The 19,527-nt window shown below is 57.0% G+C and overlaps 1 protein-coding gene across 2 annotated transcripts in view; it reads left to right on the forward strand.

Moving 5' to 3' along the window:
* The window catches only part of MGMT (O-6-methylguanine-DNA methyltransferase), a 308,040-nt gene extending 289,377 nt beyond the window's left edge, over window positions 1–18,663 (forward strand). Inside the window, exon 5 of one of the 2 annotated variants that reach the window (XM_032423118.1) lies at window positions 17,255–18,663. In XM_032423118.1, coding sequence (XP_032279009.1) covers window positions 17,255–17,404 — 150 coding nt within the window. In that variant the 3' untranslated portion in view covers window positions 17,405–18,663. Of the gene's footprint in view, window positions 1–2,585; window positions 4,623–17,254 lie in introns of those variants that run through there. The other variant, XM_032423117.1, reaches the window with a different exon arrangement.
* The last annotated feature ends 864 nt before the right edge of the window (window positions 18,664–19,527 follow it).

The raw sequence follows: 19,527 nt of genomic DNA on the forward strand, positions 1-19,527 counted from the left end.
TGGAGGTGGAGCTTGGGGGTGGGTGATGCGATCTTCTTTCTGTTGAGCTGCGGACCCAGTCGAGGGAGACCAAGAAGCCCTCACCCTCTGGGCCCCTGCAGGAGTGGCGGTTTTCTTCACAGGACCCTGGGGGCACGGCAGCCTTATGTGAGTGCACCCAGAGGGGCAGGACGGGGGCCGGACGCCGAGTGGTCCCTGGTACATCCTGTGTCCCAGGGTGGGGTCTGCTGAGGAGCTGTGCCCTTCTTCCTGCCCCAGCTCAGTCTCCGGAGCTGGGCCTGCTCCTGCAGTTGGTGCTCACTGGCAGTTCCGTTCTTGTGGAGCTGTGCTTTGCACGATGCTGAGAACTGTCACCCAGCACGTCCTGGGCCTTCAGTGACTGACCCCCTGTGCCCCTTCAGCCCAGTCGAGATGGAGCTACTTCGTAATGAAGGCTGATTTACCCAGGACTCCTGGGCAGACCCTTTCCTCAGAGGCTTGAACTCTGCTGAGAATCCGCTGTACCTTCTGTCCTCGGAAGTCCCTCAGGTTCTAAGTAACTGCTGGTTGGGATCTTTAAGCAAAATGACCATTCATCTGCCAGAGCCCCTGCAGTGGGAACACCACGTGCAACCTTCTGTTGAGTGGCCCAGGCGTGGGGCCGTCCCTGCTGTGCTGTGTGCTGCCCACGGAGGGACCTCCACAGCCCAAGACACACTCCTCTCCCCTCTGTACCTCCCATCCCTTTCCTTTCCTCCTGTGTTCTGGGCCAGCTAAGAAATGGATAAAGGACATCCGGGTATTAGCTTTATTAGGATAAAGGCTAAACTAGAGGTGGTATGGCCCTGGTGGGCTTCCCAGGAATTGGCCTGGAATTAGACCCCCCTCTGCTGGTACCAGCCCTAGCAGGGGCAGGTCCTGCTGACTACATCTGTGCTGTGGGGCAGACAGGCCCCCCCCCGCAGGACCTCTCAGGGTGCTGAGCTGGGCATTGTCATCCCTTCCTCCCAGGATGGCTGGTCAGTGAGTCTTCCTCCCCATGGGGGGTGGACAAGGCCAGGCATGTCCCTCCTGACAGTAGGTGTCCTGCCATGTGGAAATCAAAAGCAAGGGCAAGGCTCACTGTGCCCACTCTCCACAGTGGACTCCATCCTGAGAACAGACACTGAGCAGGTCTGCCAGTGGGTACCCTTGGAGCGCCTGTCTGTAGAGCCCAGGCCATGGGAGGAGGACCGAGGCATTCCCCTGGGGGCAGCTGCTGCAAAGGAGCCTCCCACCTCTGGAGAGAACAGAGGTCTCCTCCCCTGGCAGGATTGGCTCCCAGGAGTGTGTTAGGTGGGGTTGTTGGCCTGTGTGTGGCTGTGGGAATCATGTCCCACCCATGTGACCGTGACCCCCACTGGAATCCAGCCCCTGTGAGCCCGGGCATCCAGTCTTAGATGTGGAGTATGAGACACCCACAGGTCTGCACTGTGGCGGCTCCAGGCAAGGGCAGAATAACTTGCTGGGCACTGGGAGAGGGTCCTGTTGTCCTTGGGGCGTTCAGTGTCTGCTAGGGAGACCTGCCTGCAATTTGGGCCCTCCTCCTTTGGGGCTTCGGGCCGGCCCGTGCTTCCCGGGGACAGCAACGTGCTGAGCTGCCAGTAAGTTGGACTGGTGGGGTTTGGCGGAGGCCTGAGGTGCACAGAGCCCCGCCTGCACCTCTTTCCTGGTGATGCACAGCTGTCCCTGGTCCCGGCAGTGGGTTCTTTTAACCATCAGTTGGCTTCTCTTTGTAGGATTATGTTTGGGTTTGTTTTCTTCGTAAGGTGACCTTGCTTTTAGTGAAGCCATTCTGCTGGCTAAGGCAAGCACCTAACCACCCGATTTATCTCCAGAAGTGAGAGGCTATTTGAGATGGGTGGAGGGGTGAGGACGAGTGTGGCCCTGGGTCTGGAGTCCTGAGGGATTGTGGAGGTGGGTGGTATCCAGGGGTGGGGTGGCCGCAGCAGTGGCCACTCAGGTGAGAACAGGTGAGGACTAGAGCTTCTCCGACTTGCCAGGTATCCCGGGACTGACATCCCATGAAGCAGGGTCAGCAAACCTTTCCTATAAAGGGCCTGATGGTAAATAGTTTAGACTTTCAAAGCAGCCACAGATAATATGGCTGTGTTCCAATAAAACTTTATTTATAAAAACACGGGGACTGTAGCAGCTGGCAGCCCGTTTGCCAATGCCTTGTTTGAGTGCGGTCTTCCCTGAACGTTCCTGTCACTTCTCAAGATGTTTGACAATTTTGCATCCCATCCCATAACTTGGAAATGTAATTTTGAACTCGGTAAGCATCCATTATCAATTTCTTACCAAAGGCAGTTTTCTCCCAGATCCTAGTGTAAGGGGATTCTCTGGAATATGCCGTACATTTGCCTCGGGGCATTGTGTCGCTCCTTGGGCCAGACTGAGACCCTCAGAGACCCAAGGGGTGCGCACGGCTGAGACGGCCAGCTGGGGGCCTGCACGTGGCTGAGCCCCTCTAGGTCCGTGGTGGTTAGGGCCCTTGCTCGTGACGCAAGAGACCTCGCTGGCCCGGCGCCCCGACTGATGGTGGGTGGCTTCCTGTTTTCCAGGTGCCCATCCTCATCCCGTGCCACCGAGTGGTCTGCAGTAGCGGAGCCGTGGGCAACTACTCCGGAGGACTGGCCACAAAGGAGTGGCTGCTGGCCCACGAAGGCCGCCTGGCGGAGAAGCCGACCTACCCAGGGGGGGCCCATCCGGCTGGAACCGGGCGCAGGGCGCGGGGCGGCCCCTCCAGCCCCCAGCCGGCTGGCCGGGATTGAGTACGTGCAGGAGTCAGCGTGTGAGCGAGGCTGGAAGTGGCAATGTGGTGGCGCCACTATATTAAAAGAGCTGGACGTGTCCTGAGGGATGTGGTGTGTGTGTTCTCTCTCGTTTTTACATTTCACAGCAGAGCGAGTTCGGAAGACCGGCCCTTGTTCGTAGTGAGTGTGTATCCTCACCCTGCTCTTCCGTCTCGAACATCTGTCGGGCCAGGGGAGCCACTGTCCCGGAAGGCGGGCACATCGCTCCCCGGCCCCCGCACAGGCCTGTCGCAGTCCGCGGCCACGTGTGTCCCTGAGAAGCTGGCGCCCCGGCCCACGCCCCGGCTCCCTGTCCTCTCAGCCGTTGAGGCTGCCGGCCGGTGTTTTCCACTCACACCTTCTCTGAAGGCGAGGGGCCGCCTGGAAATGGTGCTCACGGAGGTTTTCCAGCTTTGCTTTTCTTACCGCCAGAAAAGCTAGTGCAGGAAGCGTCCATTTTGCGTTGTGTCGGCCGCATAGAAAAGAACCACCCACCAGAGTGAGTTGGGAAAACAAATAGCTCTTTGAGGTGGGTTCGGTCGCAATGGCTCCTTTATGGGGGTCTTGCCTCGGGCCCCGGCCCTCTCCCGACACCGTTGACCTTCGTGTGCCCTGAACAGAAGGTGACAAGGCTTGCCGACCTCTTCTCCCCGGCACCCCAAGACCGAGCCTGGAAGCCAGAGGTCACACAAGAAGGTGGGTCAGCTCCTGTCCCCGGGGGCAGTCCGGAGTATTTCCAGCATCCACCACGGACGTTGGTCTGACACTTCATTATCCTGTTGTCATGTTAGCTTTATAATTAACTCTACCTGAAAAGCATAAGGGGAACTTGTAGCTATGCATGCGGATAAATAAAATAGAGCCTATGATCTATGGAGAAAATAAACTGCACCCCACTGTGCAGTAGAAAGCTGTATTTTTGTCAGGGGTTCCTGTGACGATGGAAACCACAGTCGCGAAGCTCAGGTGGTTTGTACATGTCACTGAACGCCGGGGCAGATACACAGCCTGTGATGGGCACGGTTTGGGTGTATTTTATATTTCATGTTAACACCTATAAAAGAACAAGTACCTAACGTAAACAGACTTCTAGCTTTTCTTACCAGTTTACGATTTAATATGTCCTTTTATCACACCAACAAAATTCTGCATTTTCCACCTCAAAAATAAAGTGCTATGACCATTACTGCATTATCTTCTGATTTCGCTCCTTCTCCGTGCTTCTGTCTTGGAGCATGCCGTCCTGCTCCCACAGTGAGCTGCGTAGAGGTCTGACTTCTGGACAGACCCCTGAGCCGCCTTGCTGCATCGAGCCTGTCGGCAAGCTTCGAGAACTGTAAGCACGGTCTCTTGGCATCGCCATGGGAGAGCAGAGGGGCTCGTTCCTGGATTTCTGACGTGTTGGGAAGACGAGTGTGGATCTGGGGCACACTTGGCATTGGGGTTCTGAGGAGGTGGTTGTGTTGTAAATCCCGTAAGGAAAATGCTTTTCTCCAGGAACTGACGGTCACGGAGAAACATGATCACGCTCTGCCGTTCTGCTCTGCCCTGAGCAGAACAGAAAACTGGTTCTCCAAGGCAGGTTCTCCCAGTGGGCCGGGTGTGGATTTCGTCGGAGTGCTTTCCAACAGAGGGCACCATAACAGTGCTCTGGGGCTGTGGGTGGGAGCCCCCGGCCACCACTGTCTGTCTAGGATGGATTTGAGTGGGGACAGGGTGGAGCTCTCCGAGCTGCTCTGTGATGGTCCCAGGGAGCACGAGGCAGACCCTGGTGATGCTCCACGTGTCCCGTGCCACCCGCCTGCTGGGCACACAGGCCACCTTCTGGGCCGGGAAAGCGTGGGTCCCTTACACGCCACATGTCTCCCACTGCCATCTCCAGACCCCCAGGTGGGCTCCGAGGGAGGGCCCGGGGCGGGACAGCCACCCGCGCACAGCCTGTGAGGGTCCAGCCCCCGGCGGGGCTCAGCCACGTGCAGTGGGAGGTGGCCCTGCGGCTCCGCGTGGCCCGGCTCCGCCTGTTTGGGTAGTACACAACCGCGCTCTGTTTGTTGTCTCCCAGGGCTTCCTTGGCCCTGTCAGAACAGGCTTGATATATGCCCTGAGGTTCCCGCTGAGAGAGGCAGCAGCCGGGCTCTAGCCGGCGCGGCCATGTACCGCTCCAAGGACAAGCTCTGCAGAGGCCGACATGAAAAGCCAGCGCCGGTCGCCTAGAGCCGCCGCTGCTCAGGGTTGCAGCGCCGTTCATGGAAATAAAGAGGAAAAGGAAAGGCACAAAGAAATACAAAAATATTTTCCAAATAAAAGGAAATGTCGAGACAAGAAAGCTGTGTTCTTCGGCCTCAGCCCCGGGTCTCCTGCACCGATCGGTTTCCCCTAACATGCAGCGCAGGGGGCTTTGAACGCTGACATGGAGACCCGCGGGCGCGGGACCGCTGGCTCCGCACAGCCGCTTGGCCGGTGTGCGCTGTTCTGCCCCGTTTCCAGAGACCGAGATAATGAGAGATTCAGAGACAGTATTTGTGTTTGCAGAACCACCCGTCCATGATGCAGATGCCCTCGGCCAGGCAGGAGCCCAGGGTTACAAAGGGTGGCTGTGTTCTCCAGTCCCTTTTCCCACGTGGACCGGAAGCATCAGGGAAGCCCACCCTCGTCCACCGTATCCTGTGGCTGCATCGAGGGACCAAGTACCAGCACAAGTCTGCCTTCTGCCTGCCCAAAGAAGAAACACCGCAGTGTAAGAGTGGGGGCTGGATGGGGGCCGCGGCAGAAGGCTCCAGAGGAGGTACGGACTCCATGGGATTGGCTTCTTGCAGTTCTAGATACAAAGGGCGCGGGCAGGGCGCATTCAGGAGGCAAGGAGGCTCAGTTTGCAGGTAACCTACCTGGGACTTCTAGTTCCTACCCAGCAGACGCACTTAGAGAACAACCCGCATGTGTCTCGATCATTTGCCAGAGAGGGAAGTCCTTTCTTCCCGAATGTCTTTGGGTGCACGTTTTCTTCCAAGTCTCCCTGCACACCGTGTGCTCACCCAGAATCTCCTTTTTCGAGTGGCCAGGCCTGTCCAGTGCAGGTGTGTTTATATTGAAACCATTTTTGTTTCTTAACCCATTCATGAGCAACAGCGTTATCCCAGAACTTACTTCCTTTAAAATTGCGATATGAGAATAAAACCCTGACAAGGAGGTAGCTTAAAAACCTAAGTGGTGGCTCAATCCCGCGGGAGCCCTGTGGGGTTTGTGTGCTGTTTCCAGAGGACTTGTCCTCCCTGCGGTGGCCCTGGTGGGGCGGACAGGCTCTGGTGGCCATGTCTCCTCCCGCTCGGCACCCGCGTGCCCCACCTCGGCGGCTGGCGCCCACAGCTGAGACCACGGACATCAGTGCCGGCTCAAACCTCCACCACCCTGGGAGCAGGCAGGACGTCACAGCTGAATCGACGTGAAAATCGTTCACTTTAGAGCTTGCCAAAGATCTTAGTGCGATTATGGTTTTAAGCCTCATATAGGAGGACTCTGAAGTGATAATGACTTAATGTGGGACACACGGGAAAAAGTGTTATTTTACTCAAAAGATTACCCCACAAGACCAATCAGGAAACTGAGCCTTGCTCTGTGGTCCGAGCGCCGTGATGTGTCTGGGAATCTGAGTGCGTCGTTTGGGTGTGTTTTCTTGCTGCCGTCCCGGTGGTGGGGTCATGGAGAGAGGGCAGTGGGGGGCCCTCGGTGGAGATTTCTCTTTGTTTGGCCTCCCTCAGCCCATGCATGTTTTTTTTCTTTTTTGTTCACTAGCATTTGATTGAGAGTTCGTGTTTAGGAAGCTGAAGCCCACATCAATTTTGCCTGTTATCAGTTTGAAAGACGTTGAGATTTAAACAGAGCTCTGCCATGCAGCCCCTGTCTGTCCTTCTGTCTGTCTGTCTGAAGGAAAGGGGGTGGCAGTGGAAAGCCGGGCCCGGAGCCTGGAGAAACTGCAGGTCCCGACACGTCTCTAAGCAGCTGAGGGCAGCTGGGCACAGAGCTCGGACCCCGTGGCTCCAGCTGCCGACAGATGAGCGTGTCTGGCCTCCATCAGCCGGTCGGCTCCGTAGGGTGTGTGCTGGGCGGGTGGGGGGTGAGGGCTGGGGCAAGGGCCTGGACAGCGCGGCGCGGCTGGACGCAGAGCCCAGCCTGACGGCGCCCAGACTGATGAAAGGACGTCATTAACAAGTCTTTAAAGTTTTCTCCATGCTTTTTCATTGAGAAGAGCCACAAGAGAAAAGTTCTGCATGGACACTAGTTAAGATTGATCGTGGAAAATGCGGCGCCGGTGTCGTAGGGCACCTTCAAAGAGCCTCGCACTCGACACCGTGTTTTGAGCCACCTTCCCAGGTTTACTGGTGAGTGGAGCTCGTTTGTGGGTGTGGGTGCTCAAACGGAGCAGGTGGCCCTGTGTCTGAGGACGTGAGGAGGCGCTTCAGGTGGTCGTTGTCCTGAACTCTGGTGCGGAGGAAGGGGAGAATCTCCTGCTCCTGGGGCTGAAGTTATTCTGCTGGCTTCCAGGTATCCTGCTGGAGCGGCTTCTCGTCCATGCGCGGTTCTCCCCGAGAGGCACCGTTCCTGGTGAGGGACAGAGCAGAGGGGCCAGGGACTTGGTCCCATTTTGTTCCTTGCCTCTCGGCGGCTGAGTCATCCCCCAGCAGGCACACACACTGAGCATACACACACCTGAGGCTTTTCTTAAGTCTTCCTGCTACACATCACTTTTGTTTGGTTCCCAAACACGAGCAACATGTTTGCTTCCAGATTGGTTTGTTGACTTAAATTAAGAAAAACCCAGCTGGAGAAAATATCAGTGTCCAAACATTAAGCAACATGTGATATTGTGCAAAAAGTATTGCTTTTGCATGTTTTGATTGCCATAGCTACGAGCAGAAGTAGACGCACACGTGAGCGTCTTGGCAGGAACTCAGGGGCAGGTATGCGGCGCCGAGCTGCTCGCTCCAGCAGGCCGTTTGGGCCCCGGGCCCTGTGGGAAAGCTCTGCAGCCCGGGGCCCTCCCCAGCCCCCAGCCGTGCCTCTGAGGAGCCTGCAGAGGGGCTCTGCATCTCGGGGACCCACTTTGGAGCAGCCCCTCCTAAGAAGGAAAGGCCAGCCCCGGCCGTCTTTGGGGATTCAATCAGTCGAGGGCCCGAGAAAGCAGGGTGGGGAACACTGACCACCCTCACCGCTCACTTTAGAACCACACAAGGTGCATATTATGCAGGGCATGGTCCGCCGGGGAAGGGAGGCTCACGGGACAGAGGAGGCTGTGTGGCCGAGCTGAGCTCCCAGCACGTTTTGATTCCATCCTTGTGAATGGGTTTCTTCGGGGAGTAAGATAGCCCCCTGGCAGAGTTAAATTCTGTGAAAGCTTGGAGATCCTTCCAGATAAAAGATACTGCATAAGTGTACAGTCCTGCTCCTGAACAGAAGTCCTCAGTGCCAAATGGGGGACAAGAACCTAGCAGCTCCCTCGGTGCCGGTCCAGCTAGAAGCAGCTCGACCGGGGCCCGGCACATTCTCAGGATGCTTCCTTTGGAGGCCCTGCTTCCTCTTGATTCCCAAGAAGGGGGATTAAAATACTCCCAAGAGAAACCTCTGTGTGAGGGGCTGAGTCTGGGCAGAGCCCTCAGCGTTGTTGCTGCCGTGTTGACCCCGCTGGAGAGCCCTTCCTGGATGTCTCCTGGGCCTCCGTGCAGTCAGCCCTCCCGAGCACTGTGCCCTATAAGGGGGGGGGGGGGGGTCGGTGTCGTCTTGCTCACACTGCCCGAGTGCCTGTCTGTGGCTCCTGCACAGCAGGGAGCCAGACCCGGCCCTTCCGCCTGTTCTCACGGCTCCAGGACCCTTCTTTCCTCCTCTTTTCCCTCGGGTACTGCTGGGTCCTTGTCACACTGTCACTGTGCTCAGCCAGGGGTCTGGACCACGTGGAAGGGGTCCTGGCTGTGTGTCCCTGGGGGTGCAGCCCACAGCTCCCAGCACCTCCCAGGCAGCCCTCGTCCGCCAGAAGGAGGTGGTGGGGTGGGGCTCCTTCGTCCCTGTTGCGTTGTCACCAGCACGCGTCGAGAGCGGGGTCCGAGGCACGTTGAAGGATGAGGGCAGGAGCATCAGCCCAGGAGCAGCCCATGAGCAGGGAAGAGGGCTGTGGCTTGCAGCATCTAACCCAGCACCTGCCATTTGGATGCACCAACCTGGGGAGCCCACCCCTTTGCTACACTCAAATTCAAACCTAGTTTGGTTAGGTATTCCTAAAGTGATCTCTTCCCAGGAGTTTTGCTGTTTCCAGAATCTCCCTCAGGTGGTCTTCTGCACCACAATTTGGACCATTTTTCATGGGAAAAGGGCCCTCGTGGCTTCCTAGACTTTGGCTGTGATCCTCCCGCCCGTGCAGCCTCTCCAAATGACCCATCAAATGTACAGGACAGCTCAGGTCTGGGCTCACAGGTTGCCTCACCCAAGGCCCTTGCCCAAGGTGGCAGAGCCGTGGCCATGACCACACCTGACCACGTTGTCCATCCAACTGGCCAGGTCAGAGTCTCTGGGTAGGGGTGAGGTGGATGGAAGAGAAGCCATGAGGCAGACATGGAACCTTCTAGAACATTCTGGAGTCAGCTCCCATAAGGCCAGTAGAAGAGCCGTTGGCTGGGAGCCAGCCCTGCCACCTCCTTCTGGGAGTGGATCTGGTCGTGGAATTAAGAGGCCATGGTTCCCTGCACCCAGGTGCACAGACAGCCTCCCACTTTGGGCAGGAGGGCCTTCCCAAGATCCTGTTCCACTGTGGGTGGTGCTCAGAGCCACTAAGCCCCACTCTGGTGGGTCACTGTCCATCTCCTGGGGCCCCCACAGCAGGCTTTGGTTCCTCCCTCAGGAACCACGTGGAAGGCAAGCAGCCATCTCACGCACGGGGGCCTGTGGGATGATGTTCCCACCTCCTGAAGGCTTCTCCTCCCTAGCCGAGGCCCTCCCTCCTTGCGGTCACCATCCTACAGCCGTGCCTCGGAGCATCTGAGCCTGGCCAAGGCTACACGCAGGGCAGAGAGTGGTCCCAGGGTGACCCGGCCCCCAAGTCGTGCCTCCAGAGGTCATGGAGACCCTGTCCCTGCCTTGGCTCTGTCCGCTGACCCTCTGACCGCGTTCGGACACGCTGCCTCCACGTCTCTGTCAGGATGGGTGGTGGTGTCTGCAGATGTCCATGGTGATCTTGAACTGGAAGTACAGGTCGGAGGGCCCTGTGATTCCGCTCACTCAAGGAGGGCTCTCCCGAAGGACCGCAGTCTGCATTTCTCAGGGCACCTCCTGGCCACTGGAGGAGGGGGCTGAGTTCCGGATGGTGTGCAGATGGTGCAACTTCTCTACTCACTAGGAAAGGCCTGCAGCGGCTTGGCTCACAAGGAAGCGTGGGGATCAGGACGCACAGAGGCAGCCCACGCACACCGTCATTCCCTGGGCTCCCATGCACATGGACACAAGGCAGGTAAGCGGCAGCAGGGAGCCCAGGGAGGGAAAGGCCAGGGTGGGGGCAGGGAGGAGCAGGGGCCCCAAGCCAGCTCTGTCCTGCAGGCTTCTGGTCACCCCTTAGCGGCTGGACTTAGTCCAGGACTGAGCCTCAGTAGCAGGTCCAGATTTTCTAAGGACACGAGCCCGGGATCTCCTTCCTGATTCAGGGATCTCAGGCCTGAGTGACCATGTGCCTGGCCAGCCCCCTGGGGACACTGCAGTAGACATGGGTCTGCCCTTCTGCCCTCGCCAGAGCGCTTCCCAGCTGGGTGCAGAAGCCAGCGCCAGGCCTGTGGCACCTGCCCAAGACACCAGGGCATCCCCTGCGCCATCTCCCCAGCAGGACCTTCCGGCTCGGGCCGTCGGCTGCGGACTGGTCGTCAGGTAGTGAGTCTGGGACGTTCCGAGCGCACGGAGAGTCACTGGCAGCTCACTGGACAGCGGCGAAACTGGCGCTGAGCCCAGTAGGAGGAAGCAGACAGTGCAGCCGGCCTGGGAGAGGTCGGGCCTGACTGCCCCACTAAGGGGCGGCTCTTCCAGCCCCCTTCAATGCTCTCCTCCAGGAGGGGCGTGCACCTCTTCCTCTCTACCTTCCCTCTCGTGGCTGTGCCCAGCTCCTGACCAAGGCCCCATCCTGTTAGCATGTGTCTGCTGGGATGCTGCTTCCCTCCTGGGGTGTGTTTGCATCTCTCCCTGACTCCTGGAAACGCCTCGTCCCACCCTCTGTGGAGGCAATGTCGTGGACCCAGAGGGTGAGGGGCCCCGGCCGCACCTCCCTCTTGCATCACACCCGTGCTCTGGGCTCCGGGGCCGTAAACCAGCCCACCAGCGAGGTGCTGGCCGCATGCAGCATTCAGATGGGGCTGCTCATGAGCACGGCCTCCCCAGAACCTAGAGGCCAGCACCGGCCAGGCCACCCTGCGCCCCACTGCCTCTCAGCTTCAGTGGAGCTCTTGGGTGTGCTTGGCCACAGACTTCAAGCACTCGGCTCCCAGCTGTCTCCATGAGGCAGACTCCCGTGACTGTCACCCATTGCCACTCGACCCCTCCTCACACCTTCGAGGCTAGCTGTGAACCCCTCCATCCCCTCGGCCCCTTCTCCTGGGAGGTGGGGTCCCTCCCTTCAGAAAGCTCTGGCCTCTGCCCCAGCCCAGGGAGGCCTCCTGAACACCCACCAGGATGGCCAGCCCACTACTGTTGTCGTTTTGCTGAGGATTACTTGTCGGTCAGTCTGCTCTTGGGCTACACAGAGCTCCTGGGGACAGCGAGGCCTTATCCCTGCACTCCTCCCCGGAGAGCCCTTTCTGGCACAGACCCCCCATTTCCTGCCTGCTCCCCAACCTTTCTCAAGTCCAGAAGACCCCTGAGCCCATGTTCTGTGTGCGTAGAGACCGGCTGTTCCTTGAATGCCACTCTCAGTCCTACAGATGGGGAAACTGAGGCCCAATGGCTTCCAGGGCTGGTCTAAGGCTACAGGCAAGTGCATGGCAGAGCCAGAATTGGGGACTTGTCGGGTGTCCTGCTGCCAAGTGAGAGCAGGTCCAGGGAAGGGGTGGCCAGAGCCCAGCCGAATGCCGGCAGTTCCTCAGGGGAGGAGTCTGCCCAACAAGGCTCAGCTTGGAGAGCGTGTCCTGTGCCTATGGGGATCTCTGAGAGCTCTTCAAGACACAGAGAAGTAAAGGCAGTCGGAACAGAGTCGTCTGTCAAGAGAAACATGAGTGACCGAGGACAGTCATTGTATCAGGGGTCAGCCGGATGGTCCATCAGTAAGGGGCGGGCTTAAATCAGTTGGAGCACTGACTAAGGAGTGCTGCATGCGCAGCATCGGCCTCGGGCCATTCTCCTGGACAGGGGCCATCCCTGTGGCGTAGGGGAGAAACGTTGGTACAGGATGTCAGAGTGGAAGGGGCTGGAAGGGGCTGCCGTGTGTGATGGCTGTCTCTGGGGGAGGGGTTACCTTCTCCCCTACACCAAGCTACCCTGCCACTCCTGAGTGGGAGGACGCGCTACTTCTGGGAAGGACGGGAGAGAGAAGCCATCCGCAGCTTTTCAGAAAGAAAACTCCGAGGGCATGGTATCCATGCGGTTCCCACGTGGGGCTGTGGGCACCCACCTCTGGGACCCCTGACCTCCCCGGGAATGTCGGGAACCCAAGTTGAGACCCCATGGGAGGGATTTGGGTCTGGGCCCCAACATGGTAGAGACAGGCTGGCAGAGGCCCCTGTGTTCCTCAGAAGGTAAGTTCTCCATTTGAAGAGGGTGTTCCCTGGGAAGTTTCCCGGGGAGGTATCTATTAATTTTTGTTTGCTTTCTTAGGAGAATCACAGGCTCCGAGGAGAAGTGACATTTGAAGTGGCTGGTTCATCGTCACTGACCCAAGGGCAAAAGGGGTGGGTAGAGCGATGCCACGCCAGCTCCATGGGCTGTGCTTAGGGGACGGTCACAGTTCTGACAGGATGGCCGGAGTCCATGATGCGGACGGAGCAGGTGTCTGTCCCCAGCCCAAAAGAATGAGAGCACCTAAACGGGCTGTCTTCCTTATGGTTTTGACGGTCTGACCGACGTGCGTTCGCAGTCGAGGAGCACGTCACAGGGCGGGGACCCTTGAGAGGAGGGTTACTGTCTCCCCACCAGCTTTCGTGGCTCGCGTCAGGCCTCCCGCCCTGGCAGAGGGGGTGTGGGTGCACGGCGGGAGCGGGAGGGGCCCGGGCTGGGTGCACTTCGTTCACGTGCGCTGTGAATTCTTACTTGCTCTTCCACCCTGTCTCCTGCGGCTGCCAACTCCCCCAAGTGCCTGGCTTGGGGCCTTTCCCACGCGCACCAGCCCCGCGGCGTGGCCCCGGGGCCCTGCAGCTGGACGCCAGCCCTCGGGGCTGCACAGCTGCATGGCCGGGCACGTGCCTCAGGACATGTGGAGAAGCCGTCTTTTTGTGCAGATTCCTGAAGGTTCTGCCTCATCCCTACCACTGGTGTTGCTGTTAGAGTTTGGCCTTCGAATTCCGGAGTGGCAGAGAGTGTGTTTGGTAGGGAATTCAGAAATCTCCACCCAGCATCATTTAGTTCCCAGCTGGTTTGTGAAAACAGCCGTAGGCGAGTGTTAATATAAAACCCTGGCTGTCAGGAGCTGGTCCTGGTACCGTGTGGGGCTGGCCGGCGTGCCGGGCTGCCGGGGCCTGGCGAGCCCCTCGTGTTTCTCCCACCGCCTCCACAGGGCACGGGACAGGTCCTGGGCAACCGCACACGGCCATGGTGACCCCATGGGCAACCTCAGGGGCCTGGCCCAGGTCGGGGCCTCCTGGCGGGCATTTGTGTGCAAGACCCGTCAAGGCCGGGGAGGAGGGGGTCTCAAGCAAGTCACCATCTGAGCAGGGCAGGGGGCCAGTGCCCAAGGCCCCGAAGCCAAGAGCGCATCAGAGGATACGGTGACAGTGCAGACGTCGGGACGGAACAGCCAGAATCCCATTCATCAAGGTTATTCAATGAGGTTATGAGGCATTTTTTCCTATTCTTCCTGAACGCTTTTTATGAAAAGGGAAGCTTTCAGTTGTGGAAGATATTAAAGGCAGAGATAGGCTAGCCTCATTTGCTTCCTCTCGCCTTGAATTCTGCAGCTTTTCTCGGGAACAAAGGTGCAGCCGGAGCAGTGGCTAAGGGCCGCAGGGTTCGCATCCCAGCCCGCCCACCGCCTGGCCCTGCCTGCGGACCACAGGGTGGCCCCATCTCCGGCTCCAGGTGAGAGAGAGGTGGGCAGCGTAGTGCCTGGCAGGTTCAGTTCCAAACTTTGTCACTTTGTTGGCATAAACTATACGTAATTTTATAATAGAAATCGTGTTATATGTAACACAGATGAAGTTACTTAAAATCTGTAGTAACCCTGAGAAAAGCTGGCTACCGCGGGCCTCTGGGAATTGCTGATTCTGTTCTCTCTCTCTCCCCAAGAAGAGAGGAGAGTTAGAACGCTCTCCTTACCCGTCTGACTCCAGAATACTCACACATTCCGTGTTCTGCAAGTGCCATGGGATCCCCCATCCCGAGGGTTGGAAGCTCAGTTCTCTCCTGCCTGTGAGCCCTGAAGAGAGCAGAGCCACCTGCTGCCTCCCGGGCACATGTGTTGGGGCGTGTGGTCATTATTTGGAGGGCCGGCTGTGTCCTCCGGCTCTAGGTTCGGAGTCACCCAGTTCCCAAACAGACACGTCTGGGCCTCCGCATGACTCCGACCCAAGGCTTAGGACAGCACGTGGTGCAGCAGCATGGCGTCCCATGTGAGCACGCGGTGGAGAGCGCCCCGCACGCAGCCACGCTCCCCTGCCAGCGAGGCACCCATCCCACTCCATCTCCGGGCCAGGACGCCTCATGCAGAGCTGAGAACACGCATCTACTTAAAGCTGCCTTTCCTTCGAGATGCAGAATGACACGTCTACATATTACAGCACCAAGAGGTATGTAGCTGTCGCTTCTCTTCCATGCAAACATCTGACTTCGGCACCAGGAAGCAATGTGACAGGTATTCTGTAGTTCCAAGCAAATTGGTCTCAGATGTAGATGAACAGCTTTTCTCAGGAAAGGATGGAAGCTTGTCGTGTGCTTGGCTGGAACCAGCCGGGGTGTCACAGGTCCGCGTCTTGCTGACTGTGGGCCCCTCCTGCCCCTCTGCCCCCCACCTCCCCCTGCAGCCCATGAGGGTTTTTCGGAGCCTCCACTCCCAGCGCGGAGCCTCTGGCTTGACTCAGCCGCTGTCCGTCATGCTGGTTGTGAACTCGGGCTGCCGCGGCCTCGGGGGCTGCGTGCTGGGGGGACAGTGCCGTGCTGGGACTTTCTCTCGAAGCCCCTCAAGCTGGGAACCTTTGTCCTGAGGTGCTGGGGCAGGTTGACAATACTCAGACGTCACGTAGGCATATACGTCTATATCATACCTTCGTTGTTTTTAAACAGAGCCTCTGTAGAGCGGGGTGCTGCGGTGATTACCTCAGCATGCCGGAATCCCGCGTGGCTGTACCTCTGTTCTGTGCTTTCTGTGTATTCCAAATTTTTGCAGTGGAAACGTGCTGTGTTTCTGGTTCTAAAAACAGCGTATTTACGCGGCGAAGAAGGGCCCCTGACAGATGTCTTCAGACAGTACTGGCCAATGCAGTCTGATCTCAAGACTGGTGTCGTTCACCTGGCCTGCCCGTCACACCTGCCCTCCGCTTGAGGGCAGCTGGATGAGAAGGGCCCAGGTGAGGCCGCGGGAGCAGTGACAGGCGGTCGCTGCCCAGACGGGCCGTGTGGCACCAATATGAGAAAAACAGAGCTAGGGGCATGCTGTCCCCGAGTAGGGGCAGTCGTGGAGGACAGGCGGGCATGAACTAGAAAATCAAGAGGGGCTTCCTGGAGGAGGGAGGGCATGCACGGCCCCTGTTATTGCTGGACAGGATGTGGAAGGCTTCTCAAGTAGAAGGAGCACCAGACACCTTAGTGCAGAGGTGGCCCACGTGGTGTGGCCCTGCAGGAGGAACCAGGGGCCCGGAGAGCAGTGGTGACGGTCAGGGCTTGTCGCCGTGGGGGGTCAGGTGTCGGGTCGGTTCTGGGTGAAGTTCCAGATGGCGACCAGTCAAAAAGCAGTGCACCGCAGTCACCAGCCTTGTGCCAGCCGGGGACACCGTGGCCCCAGCACCCCTGCCCTAGTCTGGCGGGAGCCCCCAGGTCAGCACAGACCTGCATCCTCTTGCAGCTTTTCCTCCATTTCGCTGCCCCGGGATGGTGCGCTTTCCTGAATTCCTCCTTTGTCACTGAGCATCACACAGTGGCCCAGGATGCAGGGAACGGTCCCAGGCCCGGTCTCCTGGCAGGGGAGATAGGCCCCAGGGAGAGCACGGGACCTCGCCTAGTGCCCCACTGGCCTAGAGAGTCGCTGCCCTATGTCCTCGAGGTCGGGACTGCATCGCCTGCTTCCCAGGGACCCATGAGAACAGAGGGCGGGTGGGCACCTCGCCCGGCAGAGCAGGCCCAAGCCCCGCTCAGAGAAGCTGGCCAGCTCATCTCTGCATCCGTGTTTTACATAATTAGGTAAGTCACTTAACGTCGCTGTGTCTTGTTAGAGAACCTACTAATCCTTAGAGCTAACAGGACTAACTAATTAGTGTAAAACACTTAGAAAATATAAGAAATTCAGATGTGGAGTATAATTGGCCGGTCCTCCTGGCATTGACACTTACACCATAGCCCCAATTGGGCCGTGGGCCTGGCTTCATCGAGGAGGTGGGCTGGTTTGAGGCCAAGGCCTGAGCAGGAGGGGGCGTCTCGAGCCCTGGACCCCTGGCGGCAGCGCATCCTGTGCTGTTCTGCAGCTGGAAGCACGGTGGGGCCGGAATGGGTGGACTAGCCGGAGTGGATTGGTCTCGCTACCCCACGACCTTGGGCTGCTGTGACTCCCAGCCCAGGGAAGCACAGAGAGGGGGTCGCGAGCGCCTGGGGCTGGGGCTCCAGATCATGACTGGGCTAGCACCACAGGCCGGCCTCGGCGCAGGGAAGGGCGGGCCCACGAGGGGCCAGGCTGCCCCAAACCTGTTTGATCCTCTGCTGTCTCAGCTCTGGGAAGGAGCTAAAGCCGTTACCTCGAAGTTTCTGCAGAGCGCAGAACTGGAGGGTGAGACACCCAGCACAGAGCTTGCATCCTGCAGCTTCTACTGTGTTTCCTCTTTATTTTTTTTTTTTTAATTTTATTATGTTATGTTAGTCACCATACAATACATCATTAGTTTCTGTTGTAGTGATCCACGATCCATTGTTTGCGTCTAACACCCAGTGCTCCATGCAGAACGTGCCCTCCTCAATACCCATCACCAGGCTAACCCATCCCCTCACCCCCTCCCCTCTAGAACCCTGTTTGTTTCTCAGAGTCCATCGTCTCTCATGGTTCTTCTCTCCCTTATGTTTCCTCTTTATAGGGTAAATGCCGAACTTCCTTCCCGGTTGCTAAGTTGCTCAGAAAAGGTGTCCAAGCCCCAGACCCAGACAGCACCTGCCCCGAGCTCCAGGGACACACGAGGCGGCTGGTGGGTGTGGATTCTCCAGCAGTGCTGGAAATAAGATGGTGATTGGATGTTCTCTTCGGTAGGTTACTTCCTAAGGACGTGTGGAGCTGTCAGCAAATCATTAATCTCTCTTTAAACCACGGTGACAATATTTACATTTAAGATCAAGATGATGATTATCGGAAGAACTCCCCTGGAAGCTCTCCTCACAAGTGGAAAAACACAGCAGCCTGTGAACAGAACCGCTGCCTGGGCCAGAAATCACCCCAAGACGGTCCCGGAGGCCCGCAGTTACAAAGGGCGGTGACAGGTGAGGCGAACATGTGACAGAAGCTCGTCGCCGGCTGTCAGCCGAACGGAGCCGGCTTCAGGAACAGCGAAGCCTGAGTCACGCGCATGGTGGCCATATATTCTGGCCAGCCTTGCAGGAATCTGCGTCAGGCAAACCACCTACGAGAAGAAACTTCTGAAGAGAATTGTTCTCAATTTATTTAAAAAAAAAAAAAAAAAGAATTTGTGCCCAAACAATAAAAGAACCAGGGGCTAGCAGACGTGAAAAGCCAGCATTCTGGGAACATTCTGGCAAGTCCATCATTTTGGGAGAGACCGCTGGGTGCCCTCCAACACCTGGCAGGGCCTTCCTCTGGTGTGTCCCATCCCAGCACTTTGCAGGCCGAACACTGATACACACGCCTGGTGTGTGGTCTGACAAAGCCTACTTTCCAAGAGGTGGTGCTTGTGTTTGTGCTGGGGGGACTTCATTCTCACAGGCCTCTTCAGAGAGCATGCTAGTAAACATGGGACATTACCAACAAAATGCTGACATTTTCATTCTTCATCAAAATCGGCAGCTATGATCCTCACAATGCCCTGTGATATATTGCACTTCCCCCCACAGGAAAGATAAGTGTTTTGTCCCAAAACAATCCAGCTTTGAAGAGGTGAAGCCCAAGGCCACCACCTCAAAATCTGTCCTGATCCCACTGGGCATTCTAGAATCAGGTCTAGAATAGCCCACAAGTGTCGTGCATACAAAGAGCTACTAGGGTTGATGTTCCAGGAATTTAAAGAAAAGCTTCTCTAAGATACTGAAAAGAGCACTGAGTCTGTGCAGCAGTGACTCTGGACAGTCCTGGGGCGTTCCAGCCCAGCCATTTCTCCCCACGCACACTCCCCGGGAAGCCTGACGTGCGCCCAGAAGCCCGGCCTGGGGGCGAGAGTGAAAGCCGTAGTCAGTCTGAACGTCCATCCAGGGAAAAACAAGTTCATGAATAGTGGAACACTGCGCAGCTTTGGAAGTGAATAGAGAGCTACACGCTATAACGTGGGTGAGTCCTAGAAATAGGGTGATACATCAGCAAAGCAGGGTGCAGGCGACTGCCGGTGGTACAGTGCTAATTCTATAAAGGTCATAAACAAGCCTTTTTTTAATGACGTTTCTCATTCGATTCCAGTGTGGTTAACATACGGTGTTATGTCAGTATCCAGTGTACAATATGGTGATTCAGCAGCTCTGTACATTCCTCAGTGCTCCCCCATCCCCCGCCCCTCTGGGACCAGCAGTGTGTTCTCTAGAAGTAAGAGTCTGGTGCTTGGTGTGTCTCTTTTTATTCCTTTGCTCATAGTTTCTTAAATTCCTCATATGAGGGAAATCATATGGTATTTGTCTTTCTCTGACTTATTTCACTTAGCATTATTCTCTCTAGCTCTATCCATGTCGTTGCAAATGGCAAGATTTCATTCTTTTAATGGCTGAGTTATATTCCATTGTGTGTATACGCCACATCTTCTTTATCCATTCATCTGTGGATGGGCACACTGGCTGCTTCCATATCTTGGCTATTGTAGATAATGCTGCTGTAAACATTACGGTGCATGTATCCCTTTGAATTAGTGTTTTGTATTCTTTGGGTAAATACCCTATAGTGTGGTTGCTGGATCATAAGGTAATTCTATTCTTAACTTTTTGAGGAAACTCCGTACCATTTTCCACAGTGGTTGTACCAGTTTGCATTCTCACCACCAGTGTAAGAGGGTCCCTTTTTCTCCACATCCTCGCCAACACTTGTTGTTTCTTGTGATTTTAGCCATTCTTGACAGGTGTGAGGTGGTATCTCATTGTGGTTTTGATCTGCATTTCCCTGATGATGAGGGATGTGTCTGTTTCATGTGTCTGTTGGCCACCT

The sequence above is a fragment of the Phoca vitulina genome, unplaced genomic scaffold, assembly GCF_004348235.1.
Source record: "Phoca vitulina isolate PV1807 unplaced genomic scaffold, GSC_HSeal_1.0 scaffold28, whole genome shotgun sequence".
Lineage (NCBI taxonomy): Eukaryota > Metazoa > Chordata > Mammalia > Carnivora > Phocidae > Phoca > Phoca vitulina.